General features: G+C 43.5%; 2 protein-coding genes and 1 long non-coding RNA gene across 21 annotated transcripts in view; 2 read left to right on the top strand and 1 right to left on the bottom strand.

The window, feature by feature from the left end:
- Window positions 1-155: 155 nt before the first annotated feature.
- OARD1 (O-acyl-ADP-ribose deacylase 1) lies at window positions 156-4,744 on the bottom strand. Of its 4 annotated transcripts, none has more exons than XM_031605790.2 (6): window positions 4,618-4,744; window positions 3,115-3,179; window positions 2,512-2,656; window positions 2,321-2,379; window positions 1,854-1,966; window positions 156-1,553 (listed from the first exon to the last, which is right to left on the bottom strand). In XM_031605790.2, exons 2-6 carry the CDS (start codon window positions 3,145-3,147, stop codon window positions 1,451-1,453), a joined length of 453 nt encoding a protein of 150 aa, XP_031461650.2. In that variant the 5' UTR covers window positions 3,148-3,179; window positions 4,618-4,744; the 3' UTR covers window positions 156-1,450. The 4 variants fall into 4 exon arrangements, with proteins under 4 accessions (XP_031461650.2, XP_031461648.2, XP_031461647.2 ...); XM_031605788.2 differs by lacking the exon at window positions 4,618-4,744 and adding an exon at window positions 3,573-3,728; XM_031605787.2 differs by lacking the exon at window positions 4,618-4,744 and adding an exon at window positions 3,468-3,716.
- On the top strand, window positions 3,893-15,771 carry NFYA (nuclear transcription factor Y subunit alpha). 16 transcript variants are annotated; one of them, XM_031605771.2, is made up of 11 exons: window positions 3,894-4,105; window positions 5,882-6,008; window positions 6,569-6,689; window positions 8,245-8,331; window positions 10,598-10,744; window positions 11,955-12,086; window positions 12,703-12,808; window positions 13,269-13,435; window positions 14,239-14,412; window positions 14,785-14,886; window positions 15,690-15,771. In XM_031605771.2, the coding sequence occupies exons 3-11, from the start codon at window positions 6,615-6,617 to the stop codon at window positions 15,741-15,743; spliced, it is 1,044 nt and encodes a 347-aa protein (XP_031461631.1). In that variant the 5' UTR covers window positions 3,894-4,105; window positions 5,882-6,008; window positions 6,569-6,614; the 3' UTR covers window positions 15,744-15,771. The 16 variants fall into 16 exon arrangements, with proteins under 16 accessions (XP_031461638.1, XP_031461631.1, XP_089980865.1 ...); XM_090124737.1 differs by having other exon boundaries at window positions 3,895-4,105; window positions 8,248-8,331; XM_031605772.2 differs by lacking the exon at window positions 3,894-4,105 and adding an exon at window positions 4,703-4,841.
- A 3,316-nt stretch (window positions 15,772-19,087) lies between these two features.
- Window positions 19,088-21,550, top strand: part of LOC149915031 (uncharacterized) — a 30,838-nt gene continuing 28,375 nt past the window's right edge. Inside the window, exon 1 of the long non-coding RNA XR_016459926.1 lies at window positions 19,088-20,078. This is a non-coding gene — a long non-coding RNA (uncharacterized LOC149915031). The remainder of the gene's footprint in view (window positions 20,079-21,550) is intronic.

Here is a 21,550-nt window from a genome sequence, read left to right as displayed (position 1 = left end):
ACCCCAAGCAGCAATAAAAACACCTTTGGGTAGACACTGTGGCTTCTGTGGCTTTCATTCCTTTGCCACTAGATTTCGAAAACAAATATATAAGCCCAAGGGCTAAATCAAGGAACAGTCCTGATGTTCACTCTTAATTAACTCAATACTCCAAGTTCCTTTGTCTCACTCGAGTTTATTTCTCACAGCTGTGTATTTGGCTACAGCAATTATCCACCAAAACCAAGAAGCAGAAGATAGTCAAACCATGAAGGAAAACAGTATGTAGTTCTTAAAGACACAAACAGAATTTGCACATCTCCATCAGCAAAGAAAACACACAATACAGATTCACCCATGAAGCTCAGAACAGGAATGGCTCCGTACATTTAATAAGTAGCAAGGAGTAAGTAAAAAACTTATTTCACACTAACAACTTCTCAGTTGTCCCATCTATTCGGTTTATTCAATATTTCTGGCATTTCTGTGAGCATTCAGTGTGACAGAAGTAAAAAAAAAAAAAAATTTGGTATTACAGGACATAGGGTAAAAATCAAACAAAGGAAATGTGTTAGTTGTTCAGTACTGGAACCAAACTTCCCAAAATCAAGCGTTCAGCAATGGCCGAACAAGCTGTCACTGATTTTTACATTTGGTGACATCAAATAACATATACCAGCCAAACTCCAAACACAGTTAAGCGAAACAATAAACATACAAAAAAATCTTAGCCTCCATAGTATTTTTTTTCTTTAACACCGTGTCAGTCATCCATATTTCAGGATTCTCAGAAAACTGAGGACTGCATATGATACCAATCACATCATACAGAACACACCCACTAGGTGTCTTTGTAAGTCTCCAGCATTCCCTCCCAAAACTCTGCTTCCCTCCTATTGTCTACAGCCGCAACACATACAGACATTGTTTGCAAAGACTGTACTCTGATCTGACAGCAAAGTACTGAAGAACTATTAACTGCACGTTGACAGCACAATTCTTCTTGTGTACAATACCATTTTAAAAAAAGTGCTCGTGTCCAAAAGATACAAAAACTAATTTTTAATCCTGCAGAGAATACGTATGCTATATATGGACACTGCAAATCCTGGAAAATAAAAATAGACAGGGCTCCACAGGTCATCATTATGAACCAGAACAACAAATATCTAAGCATTAGACAGCTCCAATTTCACTGCACAGGAACTGCCAGCCTGTAAGAAGCTCCAGTGCAGGTAGGTGCTCTGTGGAGGACTAGTGACATCTGGTGGCTTGCTGTGACAGACTGGGAACTCCCTGAGTTACAATATCCCTGCTTTCAACACAGGTTCCCTGAATACTACGTCCCAAATTAGCTGCTCTGAGACTTTTGATCTTTTTATTTTCTTTGAATGTGCTCAGCATGCAGTTTTCCCCCTCATCAGTTAAGAAGTTGCCACTGCTGAAAGCCAGGGAAATGAGACTCTTTTGCTCAGAGAGTATAAACATTGATCTTTATATCTGTATCTTCAAACACTTCCCCAAGTATTGCTGAAACTTTATCCCAATCCAGGCGGTCCAGTCCACACCCAATTCTGGAAAATAAAACATCAAAACAATTATAATGAGCTCTTTTGGAGTATGCAGTGAATAACAAGCCCTTCAGGCACTAACTTAACTCACCGTAAGTCAATACAGTTAAAATACAGAAATAACCAAACCTGAATGTACTTTTATCACTTAAACCCACAAGGGAACACAAGCTTCATTTATACAACGGATCAGAAGAGTTACAGTCAAGATGATATCGAACTCTCAGAGTAGGAGATGATCTCTCAAAAACATCCTCCTACCCAAGTAACACTGAGTTATTTACACAGCACTAATTTTCTTACTTGGGCATGGAAATATCAGTAACTCCATTGTTTAAGCAGTGAGTTTTCATGGCTTCTAAACTCTTCCGCATGTCCTCATATGTTGGTTTGTGAGAAACTTTCTTCTTTGTAATCTAAGCAAAAAAACAGTTATAATTTTGTCATTATCACTGCAAACTCCCCCCCTCCCCCCTCCTCCCTCCAACACACTCCTCTACACCCTGAGTCGCAACACTCAGAGAAGGGAAAGAGACTTGGAAAAAGAACTGTGTTTCATTGCTTGAAATAGTATAATTTGGCAGCTAGTTCTGTGAACTTATAAGTATAAATAAACACACACAAGAGAGCTTGGCTTCTCCTCAGCAGGAAGACTTGAGTAATACATCTCACTTACTTAAGAGAAAGTACTCAAAATGATTAGAGCTGTCATCGTAATATGTAATACAGCTTTGTTACAGGGGAGCACTTGAATCATCCTCTACTCTTACCAGGTAATAAATATACCGGTCATCTCGCTGGAGAACTGCCACCTCCCCAGTCTTCTTTTCTAAAGGGAAGAAGGTGGTATTTTAGGAACAGTTACAGTCTACTACGCAATTGACCCTGAACCCCTAGTAGGGACCTTCAAGCTGGAAGTCTGTTAGTCCTTAAATTCCCACGAATACACAAAATTACTCACGTTGATCTAACAGCTCTTGGACGCCTCCAAACTTTTTCTTAAAAAGAACAGCTATCCCTGCACCCATACGACAGTCCTCACTGATGCAATGAGCCAATGCGTCTGTTGGGGGGCAGGAAAACAGGTCTCCCTTTACACACTTGATCTAGAAAGCAAGCAGAAGTGTGAAATCTTGGAGTGCTGGCCATGATAACAGAACACTCTGTACAGGTCTGTAGCCTGTTTAAGATGTAGATTATAAACTCAATGTAACAATAATATATTTTCTACAGGATCAGATATGAGAAACACACCAGCTCACTTTACATAACCAAAACTGAGAAAGGTAGAATACATAACGCAAAGTAACTTTAGCCCAGTGCACATCTACAGCACACCACGTGCCACAGCTCCACGCTCCCAGGCACTTAAACACCTGAACTCTGTGCTGATGCAAGAAAACTGCATCACTGATACAAGCACAGGAGAAATAGCAAGAAGTAGCTTTATTATCAGCCAGTAAAGCCCCACAAGTTGTGTGGTGCAATCAGGTGCTCTTATCAGGCAGGAACGTCTCAGCGCACACCGCACAGCAGCAGCCCATATAATCCATTTCCTACGCACTCGCTCGCCCTGCTCCGGGCTGTGGGTGGCCATGGTAAGGCGGGCTACGGTGAAGGCTTCTGTGGCTGGAAAGACGACAGAAACAAGAACAGCGTTAATAGGAACCTCAGAAGGGAATGGGGCAGCGTGGCTGAGGGCACGAGGCTGAGCCTTCACCCAGCACGCTTCCAGAGGACAAAGCCCCGCTGCGGGGGAGAAAACGACAAAGGGCAGCATCGCCCCGAGCAGAGCGCGGCCGTCCCACAGCTCCAGCCCACGAGCTGGCCCAGCCCAACGGAGCCAGAACCCACAGGCCTCGTGCTCTCCTCCAGGCCACCCCTGCCCGCTTCAGGACACCCCTCAGCAGAGCCCACCCGCGGGCACGACGTGAAGAACGGACTGCCGGGCCCGGACCGGCACCGCTGCGAGCATAGCGAGCCTGCCCAGCACAGCCCGCATCGCTCGGCCCGCTCCGTCACCTCCACTACGGCACTCCCAGCATCACGTGAAAATGGCCGCCGCCACCCGCTCGCTAGCCAGCCCCTCTAGGCAGGCTGGAGGAACGCCGTCTCTATGGTACCCGCCGAGAACATTCCGAAGGCCAACCTACAGCCGCGAAAGCGCATGCGCGAGATGCTCAGAGGCGGGATCTACAGAACACGTGACGGGATAAGGGCGGAACCGCAGCTGCGCGTGCGCATTGCCGGCGTCGGCGGCCCCGCGAGGCGCGCGCGCTCCCTAGGGCGCAGGCGCAGTCGCCGCAGCCGGGCAGGCCGCGGGTGGGCGGTGCCTGGCGCCGAGGGCCGCGACGAGGCAGGCGGGGACATCCGGAGCGAGAGCCGCCTGCGCACGCGCCGCCTGCGCACGCGCCGCCTGCGCCCGCCCACTCCCCTGTCTTTGTTCGGGGTTGGGCGCCATTTTGCGCGGCGGCTGAGTGGAGGCGCTGATTGGGTTTCGGGGGCCGGTAGCGGAGCCAATCAGCGCGGGACCCGAACCGGGGGAGCGAGGCACGGTGAGTGCGAGCAGCCAATATGGAGCCCCCGAGCGCCGGCCCCAGCGCCGGGATTGGCGGGGCCGAGTGACCAGTCAGGAGGCCGATCGCAGGGCCGGGGCCGGCCGGCCGCAGCCGGGGGAGCCGAGGGGACGGGGCGCCGAAGGGACGGGGCGCGGGGCGCGGCGGCGGCCTCGAGCGGAGAGGGGCCGGGGGCGAGCGGGCCGTGCGAGGAGAGGAGCTCCGGTGGGGCGCGCCGGGAAGCGCGAGGCCGAGGGGGGAGCGATGGAGGGAAGCCGTGCCGGCCCGAACCCGGCGGGGACGCGGCGCTGCCGGCGCGGGGCTGCGGGGACGGCGGCCGGCAGCGCCCCGCCCTCGAGCGGGGGGAGCGGGGCGGGCGAGCGAACCTCCTGCCGCCTCCCCGCCGCCCCGCTGACAGATGGGCCGCGGGCAGCGCTGCCCCTCCTCCTCCTCCCCCTCCCCCCGCCGCCGCCGCCCCCCCGCCGGGCTCGGGCAGCGGGGCCACAACGCACCTGGACGCCAAATGGCGGCGGCCTCGCGCCGCTGCGCTGCGCTTTGAGCACCGCTGCTGGAGCGCCGTCCGTCGCTGCGCGGCCCTGACACGTGGCCGGGCGATGTCGGCGCGTCCCGCCTGCGGCTCCGTGCTGCGCCCGTGCCCCGAGGCCTTCCGAGGGCTGAACGTCAGCGTGCAGCACCTTTATAGTGCTGCTTTGGTGCTCAGTGGTTCTTGGTGCAGGTAATTGGCTGAGGGAGCGGTTGCTGTAGGTTCGGTACCCTCGTATCTGTATGCACACGTGCCCTGCGGGCATTCAGGGCCAGGCTGGATGTGGCTCTGGGCAGCCCGCTCTGCTGGTTGGTGACCCTGCGCGTAGCAGGGAGTTGAAACCGGATGATCGTTGTGGTCCTTTTCAACCCAGGCCATTCTGTGATTCTGTACATGAGTGCACGGTAACACGGAGCTCTTAAATCATTTTCGGTGCAGGCAGTTGCTGAGCAGGAGCTGACAAGTGAGATCAGCTGTGGGAGGAGCGCCTACTGAAGGCGAAGGCTGAGCTTTAAAATTCAGCTTTGATACAGTAACAGTGGTGCTGTTTTGTTTCAATGAAGGAAATGAAGTAATCCCTTGGAGGGCTGTGATCCTGCACATGAGAAACTTCAGCTCCAGCCACAGCCTGTGCACCTGAATTGGGACTGCAGTGCTATCTTATGTTATAGAGACAGGCCTGACACAAAGGATCTGAGAGAAAGCATTTTTAAATACAAGTATCCTTTAATTTCTGATTTGGTGTTAAGAAATCCTGGGATCTTTTTGCAAATAGAACTCAGTGGTGTCCTGTGCTTATTACTGAGCAGCTTCCCTGCAGAATGAGCTGCTTCATGGTAGACCCACAGGCAGCGAGGGCAGAAATTAAATATACTGTGCAGAATTCAAATGGAAACTTTGATAGGCAGCATCATCTGGAGGAAAAAAGAAAAAAGCATCTTCTCTTCTGGAAGGCAAGTGAGAAGCTATTGCTAAATGAGCCACGTATGGAGCTGATATTGCATTAGAGTGCAGGGCTTTCCTTTGCTGTGATAACTCAGGTTATCACTGTGACTTCCAGGGTTAGTATCATTGCATCAAAATTCTGAACCAAAGTCCCAGTCCTTACATTATTATGGCTGGGTATCATGTCTCTTGTAATAAGACTTGCCTGTGGTCCATCTTGGTGCACAGTGATGTTAATGCTAAAAGAAATCAGTGATAAATGTGGTAAATAATTGTGTGTTTTTTAGCTTACAGGGAGAAGGTGATGTAGGGAGAGCTGTTGGATAAATGACACTGAAGCAGAAAGGATGTTGTAAAGTGAAAGGGCAGGAAGTTTGAGCAGTGTTACAACCATAAGCACAGCAACTCTTCCAGGTAGTGGAAATTGGGACTACAGTCTGTATATATTTTTTTCTTGAAAACTGTTGCTTTTTGTTGGTTGTGAAAGTTATGTGCTGCCTTTTCAGCAGTGTAACAGTCACGGGGTAAATCGGATATCTCATTAAAAGTAAGAGTAAGAATTCCTTTGTGGATGATGTGAGGGAGAAGGAGGTAATGGAACAAAGTATTTTGTTTGAATAGCATGTTCTTCACATCTCTAGGCAAGGGTCCAAGAAATGAGATCTGCTGTCTTGTCAAAATATATGTAAGGAAGGAAGAGAGATAAGGAGGGACTGTTGTGTAGTTGGGGAAAGAGAAGCTGTTTCACTTGGTTTTAAGTCTCAATATCCAGTTCACACCCAACCCTTGTTTTCTGTTGTAAAGTAAGGCAACATTACAAAAGAGGAAGGTCTGCAGTTAAACCATGGCCATTAGTCTGAGTGTGCACAAAACACCACCTCCACATTAGCAGGTGCTTTGCTTTTGAGCTGCAACAACTTTCAAACTTTGGGACAATAATCACATGGGTTTTTTTTTCCCTCTTTTCTTGCCAGTTACACAGACTGTGCTGTGCCTTGGGCAGCGTTGAACTGAAGCACTATGGAGCAGTACACAGCCAACAGTAACAGTTCCACGGAGCAGATCGTTGTGCAGGCGGGGCAGATTCAGCAGCAGGTATGGGGAATTGCAGTGGGTGAGCTGCTGTTGGTGGGTTACAGACCTTCACAGTTGCACAGAATCAGCGAGATGCTCTGTGGTCCCCTCTGAATTTACCTGAGTTCTGTCACTACAGCGGTGGTATCGTCTTGTTGAAATCACAGTAAATAGGTTTATAAAAAATACCTTTGTTAATGGAATACTAGTTTTAATTCCAGAGGAATAGGGAGTTTACATTCTGGTGGTGATTTGAGGAAACTAACATCCTCTGGAACTGCAGGAAACAATACAGAAGAAATATGTATTGAAATCCTTTAAATTTTTACCTCGGATGCATCAAAATGAGCACAAGAATGGCAAAACAAACAAACAAACAAAAAAACCCCAAACCAAGCAACCATGTAACTTTGGATGAGTTCATCCATTCCAGAAAGAAGATTCTAGTTTATGTATTAGAACATGCAGGCTCTTTGGCTGGTTTTGGTTTGGTTTTAAGGCTTACAGGTTTTCAGTGTAAAGTTTCATTCACTCACATTGAGTAATGCACTTACAGAGGAGCTGTGCTGCTGCTGAACTACTTCGGTTGCGTCTTTGTTCAAGGCAAGAAGTGTGTCTTAGTTTGTCATGTACATGATTGAGATGCTGGATTATGTGTTCAATGGGACACACTGCTTTGCCATCAGCCTGTTGGAGTGCTTGATGACTGGCAGCAGCTCCTTCCACTGAATGTAGTTGTTTTATTTTTTTCAGTAAGAATAAGATGGTAATTGGAATTAGAAGATGACAAATTAAGAATTATCAAAAATACCTGATTCCAGCAGGTAACTAAAGGTATTTGATTTGATTGGTATCTTCTAAGTAATAGAGGTAAAAACATCCACTGGCCTCTTTCATTTTTAGTACATGCTCTCAAACACAGTAATGTGCTGCACATGAAGTGTTTTTCTAAGTGCTTTTTTCTCTTGAAGAAGCCAGTTGTACAGCTTTCAGGAGAGACTGTCCTTCGTCTCTCAAAATGCTAACACAGTTAACATTGATTATTTTGGGACTCTTACTAAGGAGGCTAAAGATAGATGAGGCTTTTAGATTTAACTGCTCTTGCAACATCTTGAGATCATCCTTCAAGGTCAGTGGTGGGAAGACACTGATGCAGGGATGACACAGATGAACTCTTAGTCTGCTGTGCTGCTCTTCTGTGCAGAAAGGATTGTGTGGTCTTTATTGTAGCAAACAAATCATAATTTTGAAAGCCTTTCACAAGAAGTTTGACTAGTGAAAGGAAACATTTAGCAGATAGGCAGCAACCTAAAGCAGCGAAGCAGAGATTTTAATTTCTGTAAAATGACCTCTCACATTCTTTGTAACTGACTTTTATTTGGAATGTTGAAGCTGACCAGTATGATGCACAGGTTTGCCAGTATTCCATTCTTAGATCTGTTAAATCACATTCCATATGTTCCAAGAGCAGCGTATATGAATTATTTTAAAATTCATCCTCTTCAGCAAAGTGTGGTTGTCTCTTGTGTGAGCTGTGCATTTCCGTGTTTCAAGCTCTTCCTGTTCCTGTTCCCAGCAGCAGGGTGGTGTCACAGCTGTCCAGCTGCAGACTGAGGCCCAGGTGGCATCCGCCTCAGGCCAGCAAGTCCAGACCCTCCAGGTAGTGGTGACCTCTCTAATTGTGTTTGTGAGCACTGCATGACTCTCCCCATCACCACATATCTAATGCTGTGTTTTTTACAGGGTTTGAAATAGGGACAGGAAAATTGTTGGCCGACACTGTGTGCTTTATGTGAGGCTTCCCATGAAGAGAGTGAGGTTATAGCTTTTCATTGGATCACAGGTGTATTCATGAATTCCAGCTGTTGTAATTCAGAAAGCAAATAGTGGATGAAATGGGAGTCGAAAGGGAAGAAACCCACCAAGATAATGAAGTCGAGAGACACAACTTAAAAGAGATAAAGCTTAAAGATTTTCTGTACTTCCAAGATTACATTTCTGATACTCGCTGTGAGTAGTTCTGCAGGTTTTCTTCCTACATGAAAGAGAGACACTGAGGTAGGGGGTGACCCACCAGCATGAAGAGAGAAACTTTTTTTATCTGTAATTGGAAAAGCTACCTGGGAACAGTATTAGCTCCTGCAGGACTGCGATAGCTCATTTCTTGCCTGTGTATATACATTGCAGGGAAACTCAGATGTGTGTTTCCTAACAGCACACACAACCGAAATTGGAAAGAAATGCATGGTCATTTCAAGCCCTGATTTACTTCAGCGTGAAATATTCTGGGCTGTGCAAATACGTCTGTCATCTCATTAGCTCATGTAGGAAATTTGTGAAGGAGTTGATGAGCCCTGGGCAGCTGTAGCAGTTTAGCAGTGCATTGCTCACTTCGTATTTTGGTTTTGCTTCAGGTTTGAATGGTCTTGCCAGGTGTCAAGTTGAACACAGCATTTTTTATGTTTGGAGTTCAAGTATGAAAAGCTGGCTGACTTGAATTGCTTGGATCACTGTGATCTCCTACTTCTCCCCACTTTTCTTTTTTTTTTTTTCTTTTTTTTTTTTTTTCTTTTTTTCCTTTGCTTGCCTTAATGCATTAACAAGAATCCTGGAATGTACATTTTACTTTCTGCCTGTTGGATATAGTACTGCTGCCTGTGCTTCTCTGGCTGACACGAGCATGCTTTTATCTCTGGTAACTCAAAACACGCACTGCCCATTTTGTCAGTGACTTCTGTGTGATAGCTACAAGGTTGAGGAATGAATGGATCAATGTGGCAAGGGGATCAGGTGACCTGTAAAGCTACCGTGTTCTATTTAAGGTGTTGATCCCTGGGATACAACTGTGGTTGAGTCTGTTTATGTGTTAACATGTAGTTCACTAGGGTATTTGAACTATGCAAAGAGAAGTTGTTGGGTTTTTTAAGTGAAATGTGATGAAAATCCGTGCTGATACTTAGTCTGGTGCTCTACAGTGAAAGTGCCTAAAGAGTGAATGTTTGCTACTGCCTAGTCTTGAATTTTACTGCTAGAAAACCCAAGAACTCTGATTTTTTTGTCACGTTGTTCTGGCTTGTAAACAACTTGGAGCATGGTTAGGAGTAATTACCCAGTTCAAAAGATTCATCTCACATTCCAGCTGTGGAGGTGTGGCTTTCTGTAGTCTTTTCAAAGATACATTTGGGAGAGTTTGGAGACTTAAAAGGTAATAAAGTTTAAATGGGGAGTTTCCCTCCTTGCCTTTTCTTTCAGCAAGCTTTTTCCTAGTGACCAATTGCAGTGACCTTTATGTGTAATTTGGAAGTCTGCAATAAGTTTTTGTCCAAGAAATGTCTGCAGCTCATTTGCTGTCACTCTTCCTTACTGGGCTGCATTTTGTGCTGTTACATTAATAATTTCACTTAATAGCCGTGAAAAAATTCTCTGAGAATATCACAAGCTATATATTGGTTAGGAAATGGAAATGTTGTAAGCATGTAATTGGAGAGTGAAGCTGCTGCAGAATCTCTCTGCCAGAATGGCTTACTTTGAGCTTTTTCTCATTAGGAGCCTCAGTAAAAGATTAGTAGCGATGTAGTTAATGAAGTTTCTTTTATTACACTTTGCTCTTGGGCTGTGCATGAACATAGTTACAGTGTCTAGAAAACTTACCCAGCTTTTATGCTTTATTGGTTAGAGTGCAGCAGGAAAAGATAATTTACAAAATCCAGCAGAGCAGCATGGAGAGAGCTGTAGAAACTAAAGGTATTTGGTACTGATTGTGAGCCCAGTACAGTGACTCTTGCTGTGACTGAAGTGACTCAGTTCTCTGGCTGGTCATTGCATTGAGATAGGTAAGCAGTTAGCCATGCGTGGTATCCACTTCAGTTTCTGGTTTCACACCACCAGACTTTTTCATTGTTCTGTTTGTTTTTTCTCCTGTTCCCCAGGTCCAGGGGCAGCCATTAATGGTGCAGGTGAGCGGAGGGCAGCTGATCACATCGACTGGCCAGCCCATCATGGTGCAGGCTGTGCCTGGGGGCCAGGGCCAGACAATCATGCAGGTCCCTGTTTCTGGAACGCAAGGACTGCAGCAGGTGAGATATCCCTGATTTCATTAGAGATAAATTGCAGAGAATGAACTGCTGTGTTCCTGCCTTGTCAGATAGAGCGTGTTCACCTCAGCACTGTTAGAATGGCCTGGGCAATGATGGCTATGGATCTGCCACAGTGAACTGTGTATTCAAGAGTGGATCTAAAATAACTTCATATCGGGCTTTTGTATTTTAAGGGGTAGTGAAAACCTTCCAAGTTCATTAGAACACACTTGAATTCTTTAAAAAAAAGAAATCTTGAAAATAATTCTTGTGCTTGAGTTCATCTTACATGTGATGGCAGCAGGTGGATTTCAACATTTCCGTTGCAAATAAAATAATATTGTGGAAGGATACGTGATGATTTTATTGGAAGCAATTGCTATGAATTATTTAAACGACAGTTTTTAAATTTCAGGCGCTCAAAGCGTGTTCCTCAGAAATAAGGGAAGAACTGCTGAGAGCAGCATGTTGGAAGCGTTGTAGTGATTAGAGAATGAGATCTGGGAATGACGTTCTGCACAGTCCAGGAAGGCATGTGGTGGTGGTGGTGGTGGTGGTGTCTTGAGAGGTTTATTTAGTTACTGAATTCAAACTCCTTGGCTGAAAGACAATATTTTTTATCATAGGTTCTTTATGCTGTGGTTGTTGAGGAAGGTCTGTAACTGCGTTCTAAAGCAGAAGCTGCAAACCATATCCCAGTTTCTCTTTTTCTTTATCTAAAAAAAATGTTCCAAATTGGTGGAAAGATTTCACAAAGCTGATGACATTTTTATTTGTGTCCTGAGTACTTTTGTATGCTGGATGATTAACGCTCTGCAGATATCTTAAATCTTACTCCTCGTTTCTTTGACCTGAGTAGTATTCCTAGTTCTGTGTGAATTTATTTCTTCTGATTGTTTTACTGTGTAAGCAGTGGAGAGCTGCTAGAACATGACGACACTGGCATGTTACATGTTACATTTCCTCTATTCTGTACGTTCCTGACTGTTGTTCTATCAGTGACTGCTGTGTCACAAGGAAGAGCAATTTAAAACTCTTCATTATAAAATAGAAAAAAGAGAAGTATCAGTGTTTTTTTTTCTTTTTTCTTTTTTTTTTTTTTTTTTCTTTGCAGCAATAAATCATCCTCAGATGATCTGGTAATGCTGAGGCCAAGGAGGGAGAAATAAGAGGCATAGTTAATGTTCCTTTCTGACTCTTTCTTCCACAGATTCAGTTGGTCCAGCCAGGTCAGATTCAGATTCAAGGTGGGCAGGCTGTACAGGTACAGGGGCAGCAGGGCCAGACCCAGCAGATCATTATACAGCAGCCACAGACTGCAGTTACTGCTGGCCAGACACAGGTAACTGCACCAGCATGAAAGGGTTTTCTTGAGAGGAACAGGAAGAGAAACTTGGCAAATGACTTAAGATATGGTTAAGTAAAAAGGGAAAAAAATATTAATGTGGAGGAGAACTTGAAAATAAAATTAATATTGTTGTAGTGTTTCATATGTAACCCTGGGACAGAATAAATAGACTGCATGTTCTTATCCATCGTGTTTCTGTATATTGGTTCATGGCTGTTTTTGTCTATCTGTTGCAATTTGAAAACATAAGTATTGCTAATGTCATCCTTGCGCCATTTTGTGCAGTAGTCCAGTCATACCTGGGTTTTCTGCTGTTTTTTTTGTTGTTGTTGTTAGGACCAGAATTTAATGTACTGATAATGAGATAGGAAACTGGAACTTGTTTCTCTGAATGTTAAATACAGCAGTATTAGAAAAAGTTTATTATACGTGCTTCAGGTGTTTTACCTTCAGTTCAGTTGGTTTGTACTCCATCCTATTTCTTTATGCTAGTAATAAAGCAAAAGAAATACATGCCTGAAATGCCATGAGCACTGTGTATTAATTCAGGAACTGTGAAATTTGAGAAAGAAGCAATTTTTAAAGTTCCTCTGTTCTTTGTTTTGTTTAGACTCAGCAACAAATAGCAGTTCAAGGACAACAAGTAGCACAAACGGCTGAAGGGCAGACCATAGTCTATCAGCCTGTTAATGCTGATGGAACCATTCTCCAACAAGGTATGAGCTCTGGTGCAAAAAGCTGGGACTTCACAAAGTCCATTTTATAGGTTTTCATTGCCTTCTAATGGCTGTCAATGCAACCCGTGAGTTGCAGTGCTGGTTGGTAGTGCTGTGACTGTTGTGATGCAATGGCACAGCAAATGGAAGAAGAGATGTTTGTATTTGTTTTCAGGAAAACTGAAAAATCCTTTTTTTTTTTTCCATGCTAAGAACTGTTAGAATAGGAATGCTCATTTCCTTCTGCACTTTCAAATACCTGCTCTCTTGCCTGAGGCTGGGATTACAGTGCAGGTACAAAAAATACAAAGTATGGCTTAGTTGATACCTTGTAATGCATTTCTAAACCTTACGGAAGGGTGTATGAGTGAAAAACAGAAGTGGGACTAATGGTGTTCCCTTCTTTCTGTGTGCGTGTTTTTGTTTGTTTTGTTTTCTTTTGTGTTTTATTTTCTTAAAGTTACAGTCCCTGTTACAGGCATGATCACCATTCCAGCAGCCAGTTTGGCTGGAGCACAAATTGTGCAAGCAGGAGCCAACACCAATACCACCAGCAGTGGACAAGGGACTGTTACAGTGACACTGCCAGTTGCTGGAAATGTTGTCAATTCAGGTGGAATGGTTATGGTATGTATTTAACTCTCTGTTTAACTTGAAGGTAGAGCTGTAAGGTGTCAGTGCTTAAGTTGTTGTCTGGGATCCATGTCAGCTTAATGTGGTCAGTCTTCTTAGTAGCTAACAGGAGTTAGAAGTTCAAGGGATGAAAGCTTTTAGTTTTAATGACCACTGTCCTGTTGTGATCTGTGTATTCTGAAAGCTGTAGCTTTCAGCTACAGCAGATTGAGTTAAAAAATCTAGGAGCTGAAATTCAAAATAAGCTGTTAGCTGATAAGCAGCCATTTAAAAAGATTGAATCGGCTATTGCATTTCTTGAGAATTCCTTAGTATTTGTTTTTCTGATTCTTAGAATTTTTTTCTGCCAGTTCTTATGTCTTTGTAGTTTGATGCCTTTCAACTTGAACTTTATTGTTCATCTCCACTAGATGTCAGCAGCTCTATGAGTAATAATTGCTTAAGAAACGCTCTGAAATTATCATATAAATTAAATAAGTCATAGCCTAAAAGAAGGGGAAGTGATGGGCATGTCCTGCATGCAAATTAGACAAGATGCAATAACATAGTCATAGAATTGTGTATTGTATTGAAATTTTAACCATTATCACAGAGAAAGAAGTACAAATGGCATGTCATTGATTTATTTAAATTTGTCCTGCAGTTTGAGAATGACTTTATTACTCCTTTCAGTTTAAACTGGCACATTAACTGAAGACAAAACAAGCCCATTCCATCGCAAACACTTCAAAAAGTGTATTTCTGCATTCCCTTTTCATTCTAAAGTAAAAGTTGTAAAACCATTCTTCTCTGTACAGATGGTACCTGGAGCTGGATCAGTACCAGCTATCCAGCGAATACCTTTGCCTGGAGCAGAGATGCTTGAAGAAGAGCCCCTCTATGTAAATGCTAAGCAGTATCATCGAATCCTGAAGAGGAGGCAGGCACGTGCAAAGCTTGAAGCAGAGGGGAAAATTCCCAAAGAAAGAAGGGTGAGAATATAACATAGATCCAGTACAGGGCTGCTGCATGAGAAAGGCACAGAAAATCATCTCTGCCAGAAAAATGATGATTGGAATCTTAGTATTTTTTCCTTTTTTTTTTTTTCCTTGTTCATAAACTACTTCTGAGTAATCTCTAAGTCCCTTGGTAGCAGTTAAGTCCTTCCTTTCCATATGTTTAATAGCTCATCTAATGTCTCTGTATTTCAAACAGGTCTTTACCATAAACATTTTATTTCAGGGGTGGGGGGGGAAAGAACGGAGCCTGCATCGGGTTTTTCTGCCGAGTTCTCAATTACTATAAGTACTGAACTAAGGAGGAATGGGCTGCTCTCATTGCTCTTCTCTTCTATGTTGTAACAGAAATACTTGCATGAATCTCGGCATCGTCATGCCATGGCCAGGAAGCGAGGAGAAGGTGGACGTTTCTTCTCACCAAAGGAAAAAGACAGTCCCCACATGCAGGTAAGTAGAATTTTGTCTGTTCTTCGGGCAGCTAACGCTTTGAGTTCTCCAGGTTGCTACTGTTTTCTGGTTTTTTGGAGGGGGGCTTAGGCTGCTGACCTTTGTCTCTCCTTGCCTTTAGATTTTTGTTTCAAGCTTTGTAAAGAAATCCTTCCTTTCACTTTGTTTAGAGAGCAAGCACCTATTTACCTTGAGTAATTAAAGTAATGTTCATAGAGATGTATTCACTTTGTTTTACAAATAGAGAATGCCTGTATTTATTGTTCTAAGAAATACAGTCTGTGCAGCTGTTGTGATTGCATACCAGAAGTTCCCTTATTATGGCGTGTATTAAGGGACGTGCTTTATCTCACACTTGTTGGAAAATTCAGAAATGTTTGTCTGATTCTTAGTTGCCTACTTAGATACGTAAATAAAATGCAAGAAAGGTTTCAAAGAAGGGAATATCATGGGGTAGAAGTAGCAAATTCTATTGTTGACCAGCGCTTTAAAGTAGTCCTGTGACTTTAGTGGAAGAATATTTTTCATTCTAAAGTGGAATCCTTTCCAAATACTAGACCTAGACCTTCCATTAATAGGTCTTCCCAAATACCGGAAACAATATGTTGCTAGGAATTATTAATATACATATATATCACAGTTATCTTACAGTGACTTGTAATACCCAGTAGAAATGTGATACGTTTGAAGATCGTGGGCAGAGGGGGGTACAGGAGTATCTTCTCTTGATAAAGGCAGTTGTGAGTGACTCTCTGTTACGGAAAATTTTAGAAATTACAATGATGTTTATTTTGTATTTCTAGGATCCATCTCAGACCAATGAAGAAGCAATGACACAGATGATCAGAGTCTCCTAATCACTGCTAACATAAAAATGTAACTGAATTCCTGTTCCTTCTGCAAGTCTGTTCTACCTTACCAGTGTATCAAGCAAGTCTTTCAATGGGACAATCACCACATCACAGCCTATCCTTTTCTACAACAAACACCACTTTTTCAGTGTGTGGTAAAGATTTTAACTGCAGTTGACTCAACTAGTAGAAACTTAATGACTGTCTTGGTATACTCTTCTGATTCAGTGCAGGGATTTCAGTCTGACAGCTCATGCCTTTTTTTTTTTTTTTTTTTCTCTCCTTTATAACATTTCTTGCATTAAGATTGGCCATGGTGAGTGTACCACTGACTGACCAGCAATAACTGGCATGCTGAAGAAGGGCCAGCAAAGACTTCTTGGAGTTATGACCCTTCTGTGCAGCGACATAATCCAGTTTATGGCAACCAGCACTGATGTGGCTATACCACAGTACTTCATTTTCCCTGTAGAGAATTGCTAGTTACATCCACTATTTACGTCTTTGGATTTACTGTCTACTGAACTGTTCTCTGCTGTTGCATTTGCACTTGCAAAACTGACAGAAACTGAAGGGGGTTCTCTTAAGCTCCACTCTGTAAAATATGTAAACAGCAAACTCTTCTCTGGGAAAAGTTCAGCCATCAAGTCAAAGTGATCAAAACAGTTCAAGATTGTTACAGGACTTGATTTATTGTGTATCTATGTGTTCCAAGAAGTAAGAGTGGAGAGGGTTATTGATGTGAGGATAAGGATTTAGTTAGTAAATACAATTTGTTGATGTTTTTTGGTATGTTTATTGCCAGCAGTTAATGCTTTGGAAGAAGAGTGGATGCCAATATTAAAGTACTGAAGCTTCCAAGTGACTCTCTTCCGAAGGATTATTTTTAAAATCTTTACTTCTAACCAGTCTGATGCATGGTTCTCCAAAAGAAATACAATCTGCAATGTCTGAGTGATAACACTTGACCATCTTTTTGACAGTATTTCTTGATGTGTGTTGTAAATCAGTTCTACAGTTCTCATTCTGCATAGAGTGAGGGACTGTTTTATGATGGCGGAAGCACAGGCCACTCAACCAGGTGCATACTGATGTTTTTGAAGGACTGTTAAATGAAGGCATGTATTGGTTAACTGTTCGGGCTTCTTACAGACTATCCACTTAAGAAAGAAGAGTTTTTAAAATGTGGCACTCAAGAAGTAGCTGCATTTAAAAAAATAACAACAACAACATAGTGGATTTTTCATTACTACAACTGGTTTCTGGCTGCATACCTTAACAACACAACTTTTTGTTGTTCGTTACGGATTTTTAAGCTTGTCCCATTTTTACTGATGTGAAATGTGATGGAATTTGTATTTCATAAAAAAGCAACCTGTGAGCAGAGTGCCTGCCTAGGTACTAACACAACTGTTCAGATCAGCCACCTGCAAAGACACATAGCCAGTATAAGTACAAAGAGGAGGAGCAGATTTGGTATTCACAGTAAGGCAGCTGGATTTTCTAAATGAAGTTCAGTTTATTCTCTTCTGAACTTCTTGCTCTGTATTCTTACCCTTACACAGCTGACGTGGTGAGCTGAAGCAAAGCTGCCAAACAGTTCTGCAAGGCAGGCCTGCCGCCACAGAAAAAGGTAAAAAGCCAAGTTCCAAAAGATCTTTGGATTTCAGTTGTCAAAAATGATACTAATAATCTAGTATTCTGCTCACAGATTTTACACGAGGGTTTTTTCTAGCTATTCAAAAGGCATTGATAGCATTTTTGGTGCCTTTGGTTGCTTCTGCCTTAAAATACTTGGCCAGTTAGAGCGTGGTGCTGCTTTTTTTTTTTTTTTTTTCAGTCAGTAACTATAAAATCCTCACCTGGCATTTCTCGTGAGGTCGCCCATTTCAGGAAACCCATCGCTCTCGTTTAGTGAAGGAATAACAAAACCTTTTCCTTAGTTGAATTTGCCGCACTATTGTAAATACTTTTTTAAGCATCTGTACATTTTGTCAATAGGATATTCATGTGCTGGAGGAATATTTCTGTGCTGGAGTAAGATGGCCTCCATAACATTTCTGCTCAACTGACAGCTAATCTCTGTCTCAGAGAACCCCCTCAGACAGTTGGAAGTTATGGAAGCAGAGATTGTTGCTCTGACATAGGTTTTTGTTTATTTCTTTTAAACTAGTCATTCTTGTTTTTCTTAAAGAAGTTGTAAACTTCTTCAAAGCAACTAGAACTTTTTTTCCCCAATGAGCCCTTCATATTTAGGTTCTCTGATCTATTGTTGTAGAACGTGTACTAAGGCCTATGGATTCGTGTTACTTAGGAAGCTTTACTGTTAATACTTCAAATAAGGATGTGAAAACCTGAGTGCAGCTGTTACGTTTTTCACCTGCATTGGGTTATTTGTGTTGGCCTCTAAAAGCAGTGTTTGCTTGGTGGAAGGGTGACACGTGGAGGACGGTCCTGGAGTGATGCTGGAGCGCTTCATGGCTTTGCATGTTAAAAACGGGAGGGAGGAAAAAAAATTCTTTGTGACTGGATGTGGGGGTGGGGGGGTACTGAAATTTGCATCATGTAAGGCAAAGTTTGTATATAGTTAAAAAGTTTATAATTTTTTTTATATAATGCATTTTTTCAAGTGTATTTTGGTCTTTAATAGATGCAATTGTAAGTACTGTGTACACTATCCAGCTAATAAAAATTTATAAACCAAGCAGCGGCTTTGGCTCTGCTTTTAACTCCTCTTTTCAGTCAGAACGACAAAGCCTTTTCCCCATCTGCCTTTGCTCCGCCTGAGGGAACCGCTGGTGCGGGCCTGGCGCCGGCGAGCGCTGAAAGCCGATTGGCTGAGGGAAGCTGTGGCGTCCCGCCACGCGTGCTTATTGGTGGGTGCTGCAGTGGGACGCCTCTGATTGGCTGGTGGTGCCCTGCTCGTTTCCCGCCCGGCATGGGGTAGTGCCCCAAGATGGCGGCTGAGGGGCTGCAGAGAGTTTGAGGGGAGGCCGAAGTTCAGCTCTGAGGCTGAGGAAGATGCCATCGCCCTCCTAGAGCTGGGAATGGCCTCTCAGCTGTGGGAGGGAAGGAAGGCTGCTCTCAGTGTTCCTTTTGTGCGTCCTTTTGAGCGTGGAAGAGTTGTTGGGGGAATCTGTGGGCTGTGGCTAAAGGAGGTGCATGGTGATTAGCATGGTAGTTTTTTGTTTCAGACAATAATTATTTGGGAAAATATGCCCAGAAGTCACGCTGTCTCTTTTCCCTTGCCAGTCTAGTTCCTGGATACCCATTGGCATAATGCTCCATGTGCCTGAGGGCCATCTCCTGTGTGCATGCTGCAGGACTCATTGCGCACCTTGGGTAATTATTCCTGAGGAGTCTTCCAGAAGAGTCAAATGATGACACAGAAACAGCCCTGGAGCACAGGGAGTGCCCTATGGGTGCAGTGCTGGAATCTGCTCAGGGTTGTGTAAGCATAAAAGAGGACATTACCTTCACGTTACACAAGTGCTTCCCAAAACATTTACTCCTTTGTATTGCTGGTTATCTTCTAGAAGGGTGGTTTATTCTTGTCCCCAAACTCCCTAGTATCATGTCATTATCTTTATTTGCTCAAATATGACAGAATGGAGACTGTTAGAGCTTATTTTTTGTGTTTTGGTACAAAAGGAAGTTTTCCTCTTAAGAGGATTGGGCAGGCTTTGAAAGGTTTTAGAAATGCTCCGCTTCCATGTCTGCCTGCTAATCCCTCTCAGGCGTGCTGTTCCTTCCACGCATGCTGCTCAGGATCTCTCAGCAGTATTGTAACTTCAGCAATGATAACATAAATACTTTTATCAGGACTGCTGCTAGGCTGTCTTTTTGTATGGTATCAAGTAGTTGTATGCTACTGCATTGCTGTGTGTTCTTGTGTATATTTATTGTTTGCAAAGCTCTTTGGATTAATAGCTGCCATATATATATAAAAACCAAAATACTGCGTTAAGCCTTTGTTCCCGCGTTCTTGGGATAGGCTTTATTTTAGAAGGGATACACTAAACTTTGCAGGTACTTGTGGGCATATAATGAGTTCTAGAAAGAACTGGAATCACTACAGTTCTTGGGGCTTGGTTCTGCCCTCACGGGTGCAAAAGCAGCTCCTTTGCTAGCAGAGGTGTTGAGCTTGCATGGGTGTCACCTGCTGCCAACAAGCAGAACAAGAACAAAAATGGCAGCTTTAGTCCAAGCGCTTTTGTCTTTCTTTCTCCTGCACGGGATGCTTTAACAGCGCTTTCCACATGAACCTAGCTGTGGATGTCATTTTTATGTTATCTGTAGCACAGCTTGGAAATACTGGCTGAAAGCTCTAAGTGAAAATAGGTGAGTTCTTCTAATACCAGTTCTGATAGAGCACAGTCATACTGACTGTGTTCAGTGCCCAAATTAGGGGGATGGTGTCCCCATAGATGAGGTAGGTTAGGAGTGCCTCCAGCAGGCAGTTCTGAGCATCCAGTTAGGTACTGCTGTTGGGGGTTATCTTCTGAAAAAAATATTTTTCTCTCTGCACCAGGCTTCAAGCTCGGACACTGCTACGCGCTGCAGTCCCGCAGGCTGGCAGTCAGTGTGGGTCCTGACAGATGCTGGCCTGCTCATTTGACACAGTGTTGCTGGCAGCTCTGAGATCGTGATGAAATGCAGAAATGATACAAGTGTGATTGTGGGCAAATAGAGCAGAATAAATCCTCAAGGACATCACAGCTAAAGAGTCATGAATGCAGAAGAGCATGAAGGGCAGTGGCCCAGGGGAATAAGCAGGCATCATAGGCCTGAAGGGAATGCCCACAGCACATAATAGGTTATCTGATTACAAAGCCACTCAGATATTGATTTTCACAGCTTTTTGCTTTATTCTTAATTTGAAATTCTTTTCAGTTCCCTAACAAGAGCAGGACCAGACTAATTTAAAGCAACCCCTTGCTTTGGAGAGAAGTTCCTGTATCTGCTAATCTTGGGCTAGTCACGGTTGCCAGGATCTTGTCCTTTATTGCTTAGCTTTCTGTTCTGGTAATCAATATTCTGAGTTGCTGGGAACAGAGAGAAGTAAGGCAGGAAGTTGAGGACAATTGAACAGATATTCTAAAGTGAACAGAATGGATAAAATTTTGTGCTGCTAACGTGAAGTGGACACGGTTGGTAAGTGTTGGGTTTTCTCTGTTCCTTGGTTCCTCAAGCAGTAACACATTGCCAATTCTTTGTATTGCAAGGAGCTAGAGGCAAGCATTTGTTCCAAAAATATTCTCATGCCCCAGTGATTTCCAGAGGAAAAGGGAAGATATGGATGAGCCAACTCTATTTCATCCAGCAGGAGACTCCTTGATCTCTAGTATTGCTCCTAAGCAGTATCATCCAAAATTCAGTTTACTTTGCCATTTTGTTTTTTTGTGGGTCTTTCAAGACATGGAGCAGCACTGGATGGTTTACTTAGTGGCTAATGAAACATTATCCTTTTCATCTCAGTCTTTTGCTCAGATCTCAATGGCTTCTTTTGCATGACCAATTTGCAAAGCTGCTGCTGGAAGTTCCCAGGATGGCATAGTACTGTGATGATTGTAGTAGAATTTCTGGAGTATAATTCACAGATTATTATGTGATTGTTCTGTTCTTAAAGTCCACTTAAGGCCAGAGTGCTTGGCAGTGAGCAGACAGGCTGCCCAGCCATCAGTCATTTGGGTATACTTCTACTGCCTCTTAGAGTTGCAAACAGTCCTCTGAGTGCCTTTGCCCTAATGCTGGTGGTTACTTATCTGTATTTCGTGACAGAAGACTGATGCAATCTAAGTGCTAAACTGGCC

The sequence above is a fragment of the Phasianus colchicus genome, chromosome 25, assembly GCF_987193195.1.
Source record: "Phasianus colchicus chromosome 25, bPhaCol1.hap1.1, whole genome shotgun sequence".
NCBI classification, from domain to species: Eukaryota; Metazoa; Chordata; class Aves; order Galliformes; family Phasianidae; genus Phasianus; species Phasianus colchicus.
The sequence above is the reverse complement of the archived record's forward strand: the minus strand, read 5'-3'. Positions and strand labels throughout refer to the sequence as shown.

Excerpts from the sequence above, each read along its gene's own strand:
- OARD1 (XM_031605787.2), bottom strand. The coding sequence starts at position 3,552 with ATGCGGGCTGTGCTGGGCAGGCTCGCTATGCTCGCAGCGGTGCCGGTC. Across the intron at positions 2,657-3,114 it reads GCCCGGAGCAGGGCGAGCGA|ATCAAGTGTGTAAAGGGAGA; the intron begins GTGCGTAGGAAA and ends CTTGCTTTCTAG. Across the intron at positions 1,967-2,320 it reads ACCGGTATATTTATTACCTG|ATTACAAAGAAGAAAGTTTC; the intron begins GTAAGAGTAGAG and ends TTTTTTGCTTAG.
- NFYA (XM_031605771.2), top strand. The coding sequence starts at position 6,615 with ATGGAGCAGTACACAGCCAACAGTAACAGTTCCACGGAGCAGATCGTT. Across the intron at positions 12,087-12,702 it reads TTACTGCTGGCCAGACACAG|ACTCAGCAACAAATAGCAGT; the intron begins GTAACTGCACCA and ends TGTTTTGTTTAG. Across the intron at positions 12,809-13,268 it reads TGGAACCATTCTCCAACAAG|TTACAGTCCCTGTTACAGGC; the intron begins GTATGAGCTCTG and ends ATTTTCTTAAAG.